The 15,965-nt window shown below is 39.9% G+C and overlaps 3 protein-coding genes across 3 annotated transcripts; 1 reads left to right on the forward strand and 2 right to left on the reverse strand.

Moving 5' to 3' along the window:
* LOC8080302 (protein disulfide isomerase-like 5-2) lies at positions 2,877-5,545 on the reverse strand. The gene is made up of 5 exons (XM_002447809.2): positions 5,252-5,545; positions 4,715-4,818; positions 4,253-4,623; positions 3,763-4,070; positions 2,877-3,485 (listed from the first exon to the last, which is right to left on the reverse strand). Exons 1-5 carry the CDS (start codon positions 5,474-5,476, stop codon positions 3,237-3,239), a joined length of 1,257 nt encoding a protein of 418 aa, XP_002447854.1. The 5' UTR covers positions 5,477-5,545; the 3' UTR covers positions 2,877-3,236.
* LOC8080303 lies at positions 6,066-8,053 on the reverse strand. The gene is made up of 2 exons (XM_002447810.2): positions 7,889-8,053; positions 6,066-6,585 (listed from the first exon to the last, which is right to left on the reverse strand). Exons 1-2 carry the CDS (start codon positions 7,962-7,964, stop codon positions 6,371-6,373), a joined length of 291 nt encoding a protein of 96 aa, XP_002447855.1. The 5' UTR covers positions 7,965-8,053; the 3' UTR covers positions 6,066-6,370.
* On the forward strand, positions 8,255-15,120 carry LOC8080304 (protein EI24 homolog). The gene is made up of 11 exons (XM_002446457.2): positions 8,255-8,433; positions 8,588-8,653; positions 9,150-9,297; positions 11,041-11,093; positions 11,840-11,959; positions 12,029-12,092; positions 12,228-12,313; positions 12,433-12,515; positions 13,561-13,637; positions 14,479-14,591; positions 14,764-15,120. The coding sequence occupies exons 1-11, from the start codon at positions 8,333-8,335 to the stop codon at positions 14,807-14,809; spliced, it is 957 nt and encodes a 318-aa protein (XP_002446502.1). The 5' UTR covers positions 8,255-8,332; the 3' UTR covers positions 14,810-15,120.

Consider the following 15,965-nt stretch of genomic DNA (forward strand, 5'->3'; position numbering starts at 1 on the left):
GGGCTGGGCCTTCGCCACCTGCCTTTTTAGGCAAAAATGTTTTTTTAGAGAGCAGCGAATTAGAAAATTCGACGTGAGATGAACTGTCGCCACAAATTTCTGTTTTACATTTTTCGGAAAATTTTTTTTTTAAAGTGTTACATCAGATATATTGGCACACATTTAAAATATTAAACATAGACTAATCAAAAATATAAATTATATAGCTCGTTAAGAAATTACGAGACAAATTTATTAAGCCTAATTAATCCATTATTAGCACATGTTTGTTACTGTAGCAATTATGGCTAATCATAGACTAATTAGACTTAAAATATTCGTCTCACAATTTACAACCAAATTGTGCAATTAATTTTTTTAGTCTACATTTAATGCTCCGTGCATATGTTAAAAAATTCGATGAGATGAGTGAATTTTTTTAGTTGGAAAACTAAGGCCTTGTTTAGTTGGCAAAATAAAGAGTTTTCGGACACTATAGCACTTTCGTTTGTTTGTGGCAAATATTGTCTAATTATGGACTAACTAGGTTCAAAAAATTCATATCGCGATTTACAGACAACTTGTGTAGATAGTTTTTTTTACTATATTTAATACTCCATGTATGTACCGTAAGATTCGATATGACAGAGAATCTTGAAAAAAAATTTGTTTTTGGGTGAACTAAACAAGGCCTAAATAAGCTCTTATTCTCAATGTTATCGTGCTGAAATGTAGCCTAGAGACTTTTGGCACATTTGGTTAGTTAGCCATCTCATCATGTCTCGCTCGGTGAAGCGGTGAGGATATGCTTACCAACGCCAGAGAGCAGTTCTGGCTCGTTCATGTTGGCCTGGCCCGAAAGCTATACACCGACTAATCAAAGACGTGCTGATTTGGTGGGTTAGGCGAGGCTAGCACTTGCCAAGAAACCAAACGCCCTTTTGTTGGCTTATTGTGCAAGATATTGCAATACTTTATGGATGTTAAACCGTTTGTGTTTTATATACGACGACGAAACTATTCGGCACGTTAGTGCAATTAGCTGGAGATTATACACTCAGTTGCCTTAGCTGGGACACGTCTCATAGTTGTCCAAACAGTTCGTAATGTTTCTCCTTAAAAAGGCCCATGATTAACTTTCGAAAAAGTTTTTTTTGCCACCTTAGTTGGGGGCACGTCTCATATAGTCTCGAGGCGAAAAAAGTTTCCGAATTAGCTTTCGGCGGTTGGGCTTTTGCCACCTGCTTTAAGCTGGTAAATTTGAAGAGATGATATAACATTTATGTCATATTGTGAGAGAAACCTCCAAAATATGTGGGACTCTCTTGATTCCACACTAATCTCTTATCTTTTGCACTATTTAGTAAATGAAAATTGGTTCGGCTATAGCTCTAAGCTAAGACTATTAGGGGACACTCTTATGGTATTTAGTAGGCTTCCCCTGCATAGGCGAATGGACCTAACTCCATTTGTCTATGCCACTCTAAGTTTGATATATCTTTGCCTTTCGAAAGAAATAACTCAGACTTCTTTTTTTCTAAAGGTATATGGTTGCTTCCTCTTGATTTTCAAGAACACGAGTGTTCCATTTGAGCTTTGTAGAATATCTAAACATTTTGAACCAGTGAGCCATCTCAGCATGGTCACATCCCTTGTAAAAAGCTGTCGTCGTTGCCATGACGAGAGATGAAGTGGATCTGTATTTTTAAGGCAGATTGTTGTTGTAGCCCCTAGCCGAGTGCTTAGTAACTAAGAGTATCTTCAGTAGACTATCTAAATTTTTATGTAGTGGAGGTCAAAAAAAAATCCACTCTAACAAACTACCTACTTAGAGCATCTTGAAAAGTTATTCTAAATCTCACTCTTTAAATCGTCATTCGAAGAATCATTTGTATAGAAATCATTTTGTACATCTTTCTACTCTCCAATATTTTTTCTATGTTCTATGTGCATTCTAGGAAGTTATTCTCATTTTCTATCATTGGCTAACGAGAAATCTAAAATAAAAAATAACTATATTTAGATAACCAAATAAAGAAACTGTTGGAGTATTTTTTTAAATTAAATTCTCTATTTCTACCAATTAATTAGTAAGAATATAGAGGGTTTCTTGGGCACCCAAATCTGTTGGCCCTCTACTTTTATCCTCCTATCCACTTATATTGGGTCAACATGTGGCTAACTATTTTCCCCCACCCGTGCTTCTCTCACACACACACACTCTCTCTCTCTCTCCCATTTGCCCGACCGCCATTTGCCTCACCGCTGCCTCCTTGGTCGATAACGGTCCTCACCGACACCAGGTTTGAACGATGACCTCCCGGTCGCATCTCTTCCACCCCGACACGACCTCTTCTCCAACGGTCCTCCAACGGAGGCTCTCCTTCCCATGGTGCGACCCTTCTTTGGCAAGGCTGGCCTCGAATGACTCCCTTCCCTAGTGGCATCCTGCTCCCCGATGGATTTCAAAACATATTTTGACCAATACGACCATGTTTGGAAAACACACACATCTTATAGGAATTAGTTAAAAAAAATTAGAAATCAATTTAATTTTACAGAAAAATGCAGGAATACAAATTTTTTTCCACATTCCAAACAGACCTACGGTAGGGGCATGAGCCTTGCTTATGGAGGTGTTATAAATTTATATAGGCAGAATTTGGCAAGCCCGCCCCAGGTTGCTTCATAGTAAGCGTTTGGTTAACATGATGGCTAATGGCTATACAGCTGAAGGCCTGAACCAATCGCATAAAAACATTTCTCAGCAAAATGATTGTTTTACATTTCTAGTGAAAACTAGCGAGTAACGGCTCCGTTCGCTGCAGCTGCGGCTGTTGTTCTGCTGCCGCAACAGACGCATCTGCAGCAATAGAAAACGACCAGGCTCATAGTCATAGCACCAGAACACACTCTATATAATATATATCCTGTAATAATTGTACAAAAGTTCAGTAGCAGAGTATGATAACAAATATATTTTCACAGAAATGGACTCTGGAATGGCAGTGTCTAGGAAGAGGCAGAGACTAATTTCTAAGCTCTAAATTGAAAAACAAATTTAAGGGCACAACACATAAACACAAACAGGTAGGATGTAGAAGTTGATGTTGCCAGTAGAGATGGAAGAATCTCATCATCAATCGCCAAAACCACTCTTCACGACTTGCGTCAGTTGAAAGTTTGATATCTAACCTCTGAGCTACATCTCCTGGTAGATTAGCCATCTTTAGTGCAAGAAGCTCCCCATGCTTCCATCACTCTTCATGAATTCGTCTTGGCTGAGGAGTATCATCTTGCCCAGCAAAGTAAACCATGACAACCAGAAGGGCAATGACAAATATAAGGATGTACAGCGAGCTCAAGCTGACGAGAGAGTTCAGGAAACCCATAAAAGAAGGGCCGCTGATTTTCTTCTTTGTTGTTCTTCCTGCTCTGTATCCCTCAAGGAATTGGCTTATTTGAGATGCTTGGTCACCTTCTTCTAATCTCTCTGAACCATCCACCTTCAACAAGGACCATTCTAATTCAATCCCAGAAAATAATGAATTCTTGTTTGATGATTATCATGAGAGTGATAGTAGCAGTTTCTATCTTAACCAGGTATTAACTTTTTCAGGGAATTATGAGGGTCAACAAACAGGAACTATAAAAGTAAAATAATAACTTTATTGGTAGAAAAATTGTGCCATTACTAGTAAGAACATGCCAGTAACACAGTGCTTTTTATATGGATGCTAGTATTAGAAAATAGAATTAATTACTGATGATTGCTTTACTTACTAGCTCGTACTCCTCGTTTCTATCCCACACAAGTAGCTTTGGCAGCTGTGAGCTCTTGGAAACATCAAAAGTCTCCACAAACTCGTCCCATTGCTTGATTCCAACATATCCAAACACCAAATCACGGTTTGCATTAGCAGCAGATCTCAAAATCTTTACCAGCTGTGTAGAATTTTCATCTGAATCATCCTCCAAAATTGTGAGAACAACTTTCCTCTGATCATCATTCAGCATTTTTAGCGTCTCTGTATTGATTGGAACAACCAAAGGGAGAAGGGATTGCCGTACAAAATCTTCCAAGAAATTTTCTATGTCCAAAAAACAACACCATAAATTATGGCATTATGGGGGAAAGCAACATGGCTATGTATGGTGTATTAAATTAAATAGACATAAGACAATATACGGTGCCTAAAATTCTTCTCAAACTAAGAATCAACATAAGAAAAAATCAAGTAATGAACGAACACAAGAAAAGGATAACAATTACCTTCAAATGGGCCATAGAACAAACTTTGTTCCTTATACTTTGGATGGATTGCAACTAGTGCTGGAACCTTATCAAATTCATAGGCTACCATGATGTCCTCAGAGAATTCTTTAGCAACAGCAAACCACGCTCTTTTCTTGTATTTCCTTCCATATTCAGCAATCAATGAGTCATTCACCCCAAAACCAAGGAACATAGGAAAGCTTGTACCAGCATTCTCAACAAAGGTCTTTATCGCAGAGTCTGACTCAAGGATCGAAACATCTGGCGAGACAAACTTCTTTAGATTGCGCACAAGCTGGTCAGCTTTCCTCGAACCAGTGTATTCAATTGGGACGCCGTGGATAAAAAGCATGAGAGTAGGGAACCCACTGCATTTAGGAACTAATAACATTAGACATACAATCTAAGAATATATCAATTTCCCCAGCGAAGTCAAAATACTTTGGGAGAAGAACTTACTCCACTCCATATTTTGATCCTAGTTTCCTGTATTTATCAGCATTGACTTTGGCAACAACAATAGGCTCACTCAACCCTGCCAACACTGGTGCAGCTTCATCTAACTACACCAGCAAAAAAGGGAATAATGTCAGAACGTCATTTTCTTAATCCAATTCCCGGGCAGTTCCGGCTTTTATCCAAGTGTATGCAAGCAAAACTTATCATTTGAGAACCTACTAATGGGTCACACACTACCTCCCGGTTTGTTTTTTTATGACTCAATAACAACAAATTTTGTTCAAAAATCGAATAATAAATATTCTGAAAATTAATAAGTTCTGTACTCTCCCACTTCGGTCTAATCTACTCGAGTTCTTGGGACCGCCCACCCAAAGAACAAGGAATCCCAGAGTCCCAATCAACCCATTCCCATGGCACTAACACAGAAACCAAGATCCACGACAACAGGCCACGGTATCCCAACTCCCAATTCGCATCACATCTCACAGGTCTACCAACAGCAGCAAGCGACAGGTCGGCAGGAGTTCCTCGTACCTCGGGCGCAAGGCGCTTGCAGTGGCCGCACCATGGGGCGTAGAAGTCGACGAAGAGGAAGTCGATGGCGCCCAGCGCCGCCTCGAAGTTGCTCTCGTCGAGGTCGATCACCCGCCCGTCGCGTGGGAAATCCTCGCCCGCGGCGACGGTGTCGCGGGCTGAGAGCAAGAGCAGCGGCAGGAGTATGAGCGAGAGCAGCGCCGGCGGCAGGACTCTCGTTGCCATCGCCGTGGCGGGCGCTCGATTCGATCTCCGCCGCGCTGGAAGAAGTATGGGCACGGAACTTGACTAGTTTCCAAGGGGTTTATTCGGAAAAAGTTCACAATTACCCTTCTTCGGAATCTGAGATATTTTGTGGACCTTTTTATATATATATATAGATAGATACTAGCATAAAAATACATTTTTTTTTAGAAATTGAGCCCCACATTTATTTCAGATTATATATGCACACTCATCTGTCCACCCGAAAGATTTAACGTCATTGCATCATAGCAACTTTATACTGATTTTAATAAAATTAATTTTTTGAAATTTCCAGGAAACGAAAGTTAAAAACAAACATATGCCACGAATCTTTTGAAAATAAGGAACTGCATGGCCAACGAGGCTTTTTGGTCCACTACTGTCAAAAAAAGGACCAACCACCACAGGACCTAGATTTGAGTCTAAAAAAAATCAAAGATCCAGGTCAGTCAGTCAAGCCCCTTTGATAGTACACCGTAAAAAAAAAAAAAAAAATCAAAGATCCAGGTCAGTCAAGCCCCTGTGCTAGTACACCGTAATTTCCATGCAGCATCATTAAGCATCGGGATACAAAAGGAAGTGACACCTCAAAAGGTAACACACCTGCTACCCGTGTTCAGCAGTTAGAACAAGTAGCGTGACAAGAAACAGGAAAATTAACAAACGATATCCACAGCCTGGAATGTTCAAGCCACGATATTATTAACAGAAAAGGTTGTGTCCTACACCAAATCGCAAGAAACGAGGTTACAACTTATGGTAAGAAAATGCCGTATCAGGCAACAACCAAGGTGGAATGAAGTCCAAGCTTTTAACTTCACAAAATGTTGTTGAAAATAAGTCTCCAATATGCAGGCAACGAGAGGCATCATCTCAACCTGAGGCAGTCTTCTTCTGCTGGAATATGACTGCGTACACAGGGACTCCAACACCGATGCTAACCGCTCCCAGCACGGAAAGAGTCACCTTCAACCCTTGATGCTTCATCCTGTGCAAGTTATACATGTGCTTGGCATGGATGTAGTATGGCTCGTCATGGCCATGTCCTCCCATTCTCTTCACACCAGTGGCATGGAACCCACGAGAAGCTGATGTAGGCACAACAAGAAAATCAGATATCTGGGGGTGATATACAAGGAGAACAGAAAATAAAAGAGAGCACATATCTTCATGATATAGAAAGAATAGGGAATGATGAACAGACTGATGCATTCACACATAGTGCTAAATCATTTGTCAGAAGTGAATTAAACCAGAGAAAACTTCACAGCTTCATCCGATGATAATTTCAGACACCAGAAATCCAGTCGACAAGCCAAACAACTAATAGACACTAATGTTCAGTCCCAGCAATCACCATCTCCAGTTCTCCACACATACACATACCCAACCTGCTTTGGTCACCTCTAAGAACACTGACAAGAAATATGAAATGCAGGAGTTTTGACCTTACGGCACTGGTATGATAGGAACTAATGAATTGGAGAAAGAATGCTGAGAAGATAAGACAATTGGCTTCTTCTGAGAGAAAAAACAGTTTGCACAATACTTATCATGGGGCCAGTGCACTAACTACAGCCTGGAGTGACCAAAGGTAGAATGAGCCTGTTGTATTGTAAATAACCACCTTTGATCACTGCTTTAAAGGAGGCACAACAAAGTAGGGCATCAAAATAATAACCAACCCCAGTTGCATAGTTAATATTTCCAACCATTATTTCTAATAAACTGTATGTCCTCAAAGACCTATCAATATCAGGTCCTCAACAAGACAATGAAACTGGACACGAAACCTCAAACAAATTGATACAAACTCCTTTAAAAACACAAGGAAAAAAACTCTAATTATAACATTGGTGAACATACATAACAAAACAGAAAACACAAGAACAGTGCTCTTTCGCACTGGCTAATCAGAATGATACAAAAGTATCCAGAGTGGTCGTTCAACTGTTCAGTGCTTATCGGCTATGGCTGATTCCTGTGTTATCAGACGCTTGCAAACTCAGCAATTCTCGACCTAAGGCCAAAGGCTAACCATCGACCACATGTAAGTCCAAACGGCAAAAAAAAAAAAAAAACCCCGCAAATACAGTGTTTCTCCTGATTCTCTAAACATAAACATACCGACTGATCTCACAGCCCGATCCAAAGCAAAATCAGCAGAGCGCGGACAAATCTCTGACCAGGAATATTGGGACCACCACAACCATTTGATAACGAGATCGAAACTATTATCCGAGGAACCGACGGATCTACCACCGCAGACATCCACGCCACCGCGACCAACGGAAAACTACACCAACCCTAACTGAATCGTGCCGCAGTAACCCTAGTTGTCCCATGGTGAGAGGTCAAGGCGAGGGGATGCGGGATGAGAGGGGCGCTTGCCTGGCCTGGACGCCTCGGCGCCGGCAGCGAGGAGGCGGATCCCGGAGCGGAGGCCGCGGTTCAGCGCCGTCGCCATCGCCTTCGTGTTCTCGACTGGTTCGCCGCCGCCGCCGGTGGTGTGGTCTGGTGGTGGTCGAGAGGGGGTGACCCAGTACGATTTGTTGTGGTCGGGCCTTCGACGATGTGCTTGACTGGGCTTGAATGGGCCAATCTCAGGCTGCTTTGGTTCCTAGCGAAGAGGCCCGGCCCAGAGAGCAAAGAAGAGAATACGTCTTCGTTGGCCAAATGAAACCGTTTTCAATAGGAGATTAACGTATCCTAGTGGAATACGTCTTCTGCCTCAGATGACTTCGAATCCAAGAGTCGGATGATTGCCGATCAAATAGTCATGCTCGCGAAGCAAATCCAAAGGAGAGACGCTTCCCCTTCTTGCCCACCTCGCCGATGGAGTCGCTTGCCTCGCAAGCGAGGCCGGCGGCGGTGCTCTGGCTCGCCGGCTTCTTCCAGGCCGCGCGCCTCCACCGCGTTGTCTCCTTCTGCGCTAGGTCCTCCTCCACCTCTGTCCCATACCCTCTTCTCTCTCGATTTGGTAGTGATTTAATTTGATTCTTTGGGGCCAAATTAACGTCCTCTGACCGAGCTCAAAGCTTCGATTACTTGTTCGTTAGTATAACCTTGTCGATTTCTGACTGGATGCAGCTCGAGGGCACTATCCATCAGGATTGCACAGTGCTTCCTGCTGAACGGGCTTATCTTCCTGGGGAGGTACCGTCGTTCGTAATTGATTTTTGATTCCCGACTGAATTTTGTTTTTTTTGTTACTTTGGTGTGTGATTGAATTAAAATTATTAGAGCTTGTGAGCAGTGTCACAATTTACTCTTGAGTGTTGTTCTTAGTTGTCATTTGTACTGAAACTACAAGGGTAGCATCGTAAATACCAGTAAAATGCTTTGTGATTGGAATGCCGCTATGCATTTGCCTTGAATGATGTAGGTTGCCTGATGAAACAGAAAAATGAGCTGGATGGAGTTTGATGTGCTGTTGGAGTTCCGCTAAGCACAGTGGGCTTTTGACCTGTCTTAGTTCTCTGTCACTTCAGTTGTTTGATTAAAATGTCTTAAGCCGAAGGAGATTTATGTTATGTATATCATGTCAGCACTTCTCTGCTGATATTGCTCCGAATGTTCCTTCTTAGCTATTTTGTGTGTTCTTTACTTCATTCTCACGAATACCCATTTAAATATTTCTTGTGCTTCACAGCTTGCTAACCCTGAAATCGGTGGTCATTCCAACTCTATTGTGGATACTACCTGACCAATGCAATCAAACGGGGGGACATCTTTGTGAGCACACGGCAGCCATATCTATCTATTCATTCTTACGCTCTGGCCTTGTTGAGATTTTTTATGTGAGTGCTACTTGTTACATGCTGCTATTTTAATTTTATTTTTTTCTAAAAAAAAGTTACTCTGTTTTTGTCATTGAAAATAACTCTCCAGTTTGTCTCTTGCGGTCCATCCAATAATAAGTTATTGGCTTTGGCATTGAAGAACACATGATTGTTGATGTTAGCTAATATGAAAAGGATATTTGGATTATTATTATTATTTTAGAAACATATATGGAATAACAGATACTAGCATTAAAACAAGAGAGAATTCCTTATTTGACACTAGAAAGATGCACAATTCCTTCCTTGGCCCTCTAAACTTAGAAATCCCCTATCTGACAATATTTGTATCTTTAGCGCCCAAAATGACACTGCCGTTAGTTTGGAGGTCTAACGGTGTTAAATTGAAGGTAAAAAGACCATAATGCCCCTCAATGGACTGAATGTATGTACTGTAAGTATGTCTGGATATATATGGACAATGTATATGTAATGTAGCTCGAAATGGCTTTCCACTCACTAGTGTTAAACCTGCATTTACATTGGTGCAAGGTTACGGGATAGCTTTCATGGACTAATTACATTGGTCTTATCCTGTTTATTATATTTATTAAAAGTAGTGTATGTCAGATGTCCAGCTGTAAATAGAGATAAGTCCATTTCCTGCGTAATCAGAAATAGTTTCACTTAATAGATTACTCCACCTTAGCGTACAACATGAGTTACTTCGATCTAGCTACACTTTCACTAACACCAATCTATCATGCATGTTCGAAAAGTAAATAAAGAACGAAAAGAGCCCACTATGCCTTTGGTTATTAGCCATTTGAATCTGTCAGTGCTACTGAAGTGTGCAGCAACTAGATAACCAACATAGTAACGAAATTTAGCAGCTTTTAACACTAACATATGAAAAGCTGGAAGCTAGTAGTAAGCAACAAAATTTACTATAGCTTTTGACTGTATACGTCAGGCTTAATGCTTGAATTTGTACTTATTATGGCTGTCCATTGTGTTGTTGTTTATCAAAAATATCTGCAAGGTTGAAACATGAATACAGCTGGTTATATTTCACATTACATATACATTGTCTATACATCCAGTCATACTTACAGTTACAGTACATATGCATTCAGTCTACTGAGGGGCATTATGGTCTTTTTACCTTCAGTTTAACACCGTTAGACCTCAAAACTAACGGCAGTGTCATTTTGCGCGCTAAAGATACAAATAATGTCAGATAGGGGATTTCTAAGTTTAGAGGGCCAAGGTAGGAATTCTGCATCTTTCTAGTGTCAAATAAGGAATTCTCTCTTAAAACAACCTAGCGGTTGTCGTTTATCTTTGCAATAACACACGTAAATATACATCATGTAGGAAATCTTGTTGTTTCCCTAGCAATAAACGTTCACAACTTCACAAATAATAATCTAACATGATATATAAAGCGTCACTAACCCTTGTTTTTCTTGTGACATGCTTGACTCTCCATATGCTGCAAAGTTTTCCATGAACATAATACTCCACTAGTCTGCATGATCCCTTGGGACAAACTATCTAATACCTGTCAACTTACTGTTACTATCTTCCCTAAAAATAATACATACTGTGACTATTATGCCATGTAGTACTTTATATGGTACATGTGGCATTGGCACCATAATCTGTGTGTTCTTCTTATTACATTATTATTTTCTTTGAATATCTATGCATTGCTTATTATTTACATTTTTGTTTTACACAACTAAACATCTATTTCAGGTACTTTGGTTTTATCCACTTTATGTCTTCAGCTTCATATTAAGTACGATTTGGTATGTTTAATCCTTTTCCATTCATGATGTCTAACTTTTCTTATACTGTCAGACATTGTTTTTCCTTGTGAGTACACTTTCAGTTAATAGTGGGATTGTCAGCCACTGCACAAGTTATATGCTTACAATTTCTAGTTTAAAGATTTCCCATTTTCTCTTATTAATGCAGTAATAATGTGTTCACTCTAGCAACTATGGGTCCAATATTCCATCCAGCAAGCGACACAAGATCCTTATCATAACCAGTTGAAAGTTTGTATTTGGGTGCACCATGGCACAATAAGTTGTAGGACATTTTTTGATCACCTCCTCGATGGTTTTAAGTCTACTGTTTTCAAGTACTTTTCTGTAGAAGATTTGTGGAGTAACATGATCAGAATAGGTTTTTCCTGTGCATAAGTTTGCTATTTGCTTTCTGGGATATGTATTTAGCAAATGTTGAAGTGAGTTATATGTTTGCAGCAGGCGGGTAAAATTGGTCTGTCTATGTTTTATCACCTTATCGCTCTGAAAAAAAGTAAAAAACTGAGTGTTGTTGACTGGTGCATTCTTTTTTAAAAAACAAGTGTTGCCTAGTTAGGTTTTAACGGTGCATAAAAACAAACCTGGATCTGGTATTTGAGCTGAACTCTTTTGTTGTTACAGCTATGGAATCTCATCTTATTGTCCTCAAATAATGTATAATTCAGAGACTGAACAAGGGAGTATCCTTTTATCCGTTTTGTGATGCGGAACATTTATGCCAGGTATAATGACATTGCCAAGCATGCTTTGGATGTTGTGAAAAGTAAACGCCTAGTTTTGACTCGAGCCCTGGATGATCACAACACAACTGAAACAGAAGAGCAGCCTGAAGGATTTGACAGGTAGTTGTATTCATGTAGAACTTGTTTGTGCCTGATTGCATGCTTTGTTTGCTGATATTTTAATATTAGGGTTGCACTTGGTATTGGGGAACAGGTCTATTCAATCCTTCTTTTAACCATTTTCTTTGTTGAGGTATGATTCTATCTTTCCTGCATGTACCAGTGTACCACTTGATAACCAATTCCACAGATCATATCTATTTGAACTTTGTTTCTCCTGGTCTTCTTAGCTTGTCAGTTACTAATTTTTATATATCTGCATCTGTAGGTTTCAGTGATTGGTTACATACCTTACTTTGGCAAGGCAATGAACTTCCTGCTCTTGTCATTGATGTATGCCTACTACTGCTTCGAGTAAGCACACCTGAATGTTATTCGTCATTCTCCTAGCTATTATTTTTTAATGTGTTATGCATTTGCCAAGCTATTTCTATAGTTCTATTATCTTGAACTTTGATAAACCTTTTTTCCAGGTACAAGTGGAACTTCTTTGCAGTGAGTCTCCATGAGAGACTTGATTTCTTTGAGTCAAATTGGGCATTCTTTGCTGGATTTGGTATGTTGACAATTTATGCTCTGATGGGTTATGTCATATACTATGTTGTTTTCCCTTTAGTCTACTCATTATGTTTTGGCACATGTATTATTAGAGTGAGACAGATTTGTGGTATTAAACTGCTTCTTTTCACTGGTCATTTTGTTGAATAGGATTTGGTCACATGAGTGGTCTTATTGTGATCTTCGCTGATGTAAAGAGTGACCAAAGTTCGTTTTATAGTTTCTGTTAGACAGAGGGGTATGGCAGCCCTTATGGTTACCGTGTGGTTCTCTTGCTGGACCTAGCGCCCATATGGCTAGGATAGATAGATTGATCTCTATTAAGCAAGGATCACCGTTGATTTGGTTCTATTTCTATAAACCCTCGGTCATCCTTGCTTATATGTATGTGTAACATCATATCCTCCATAATAATCCTTGTGCCTAATCTTACAGTTTCAAGGACCTTTTGTGTCTTTGTTCCCTCTTTCAGTGACATGTGAATTGCTTTGCAAGTAAGCTGAGTTAGCTCAGTTGGTCAAGGGTATGGATGTATACCCAGACCACCCAGGTTCAGGCGAATTTGGGTGCCTATTTTCTTCTTGATAAAATGCCTGGACCTAGTTTGCCCTAGGTTGGTCTAGTTTCTTTTTAATTGCTTTGCAAAGAAATTGTTGAGGTCTAGTTTTTTTTAATTGCTTTGCAAAGAAAATGTTGAAAATTAGCTAACCTTCTCTGGCTGTGGCTATCTACGACTACATATTTTGCACGCTATCAAAAGCTATTTCATGCACATTGTGTCTATTTGAAATAACTTGGTTCATTTTATATGTATGTAAACTGCTTGTCTAATAGGTTTTGAACAATTTAAAACCTATTCTTGCTGTAATTTGGGGAACGGCCATCATAGGCGTTAGCCAAATACCTCTTGTTATTGGGGACTGTTGTTTTTCTTTTATTGCACTTTTGTAAAATTGCTCATTTATCACTGTCATGTCTCCTATATGCTAGCTACTAGCTGGTTTTTGTGTTATTCTGACATTTTATTTGTTTTTCCTATGTAGGTGCTCCATGCGTCCTTCCAATTTTCTTCTTCTCTCCTCTTACTAGCTATGGATTTTTGGCTATACTTTACCCATTGGTACGGTTAAGCACATTTCAGTCGTGGTTCCTTTTTCCTACATATTATTTGTTTTCTTGACATTTTATTTTTAGAACTGTAAGAATTTTCAATCTTTAGTTTTTATTGCTCTTTTGTGAAACATGCACAATTGATTATTGTCATATATATAACTGGATTCCCCGCTGGTGGCTTATGGCTGGAATTAGCAAATAGGTAGAGTTTCACCATTTTGTATATTTGCTTTCTTGTAGGAAAAACAGAAGTTGGTACATGCTCGTAAGCTGTTGCAGTTTTCTCATTCACAATAACATGCTGTTTCGTAATACCATTTCAGAATATTGAAATTAATCATTATGATTCAAAGATGAAATACTTCTACAAGACTTATAGAGCCCTTATAAGATAAAAAATGATCATCTTGTACAGTATCCCTAGTTGCCCTTCTTTCTGTCCCCTTGATCTCTAGTTCCCTGTCGGACATCAGTTTTCCCACGAAATAGAAAAAAAATCAGAAGTCTGCATGTGGTTATTCATTAATCATTATGGAAGTATGACCATATGGTAATTGCACACTGTACCTGTCTTAGAATACTAGTCCTGAACTGCATGGAATATCATATTTGTGTATGTGAAGATGAAAGAGAGCAAGCCATGAACACTTATTATGCTATCTCAGTTTTCCTCATCTTGCCCTGGAGCAGGAGCTTTCTGAGATATTTGACATGTCTTTGATCTATTTAAAGTTTTTGTCACATAGGTCTTAGATGCTTTGGGAAAGAGTGCTTTGATCGATTTTACAATTTTTTAGTATATATACAACAAATTCTGAGTTCAACTTGACACCATTGCCCTTTTCCAGTTTGTCATGACTGCTGCAGGCACTCAAGCTGAGCAAGTAATTGATGGACTGAGACCTGCACATGAAGGGAAACTACAAAGAATACCTGTGTTCTTTGTGGCAAAGCGACTGACGTGAGCACCCCCTAAACTGTCCCTCGTGCATTTCAGTTTCTTTCAAGTAGCGAGCCCCATATGCTCAACAACAACAACCACCCCCTTCCTTCCGTTTTGGGTTCTCTGTCACTGTTACATTTAGGTGACTGACACTAACAGTCTGAACTTTTCTGAATTGTGGTGCCTGCAGGACAAAAGTGCTGCAACTGTTTCCATTGGCACAGAAAGAACAATGAAGGATCCACAGAAACAAATCAAGGAGAGAGGCACTGGTGTTGTGCTTTTCACAATGCCCTCCGTCCAGAACGTTGCATCCGTAAGGTCTAAGGTGCGCACACGCCTCTCCATAATGTGGAAGGAAGCGGGGCTTGCCTTCACGCTGTAAATATCCTGTAACATTGCCGTTGTAACAAGCACTTCTGTGGAATGTGAAAATATAGAGAATTGCACTTTGTACACATGAAACCACCCATATTGATGTACATACAAATTGCACAATGTCTTTCTCCGACCATTCCATACCGTCAGTAGCAGATTTGGCACCGAATCCCTTTAGCCTGCCTCTCGTATGGTACATCTTGTGCTTTCTTTAGTTTGTAGGCCTCGTTCAAGAATGAAGAATGACAGTGATATTAAGTATCTGCTCAGCGTAAAGTTGCATTTTTTTCCCCTGTTATTTATAACATCGTGCTGGGACTGCGATGTAACATGGGAAGTGGAGGGAAGAGCGCTACGACACATCTGACGTTTCAACTCTCGCAGCATCTTTTCATCTTTTGTCTCCAGTAGCCATATGCGCGTGGCAGTGTGTGGCTAGCACCCAAAGCACAATATATATGGACTATTTTTAAGGCTTATGGACTTTTTTTTTTTTGCAATGTTGGCCTTAGTTCGTGCCTTGTTTATAGATACTTGAGAAATCCGCAAGGGTTACCAAATGGGAGCATTGCGCGGTTGTGCCTGTACTTTTGTGTCAGCCACTTGGAAGGCTTGCTGAACTATTGCTCATTTGCCTGCGTCCTGAAACAATTACTGTTCACACCTGTTTGCCCAACTACTCTTTATTAAGAATCAGGTGATAGGAAAGGACTACTAACCATATGCTGTCCTATGCTTCATCAATTATCCATGTTCATCTGATTTGAAACCAAATATTTGGTTCCTAAAAATAAATATATTTATTAGCTAGTGTTGACCATTGAAGATTAGGCCAGCCGGCGAGTCGGCGACACCAACCAAAGGACGGCGTTCCTTGGTTTCAGCTTGGTCATATAACTCATAACAGGACAATAGTGTTCTCTGTTAGCTGAATTTATAATTGTAATGCAAGCCGCCCTTGAGATTATTGAGAGGCTGCTTTCGTAAGATGCTGGACAAGCTCCATAATTTCAT

The sequence above is a fragment of the Sorghum bicolor genome, chromosome 6 (assembly GCF_000003195.3).
Source record: "Sorghum bicolor cultivar BTx623 chromosome 6, Sorghum_bicolor_NCBIv3, whole genome shotgun sequence".
NCBI lineage: Eukaryota > Viridiplantae > Streptophyta > Magnoliopsida > Poales > Poaceae > Sorghum > Sorghum bicolor.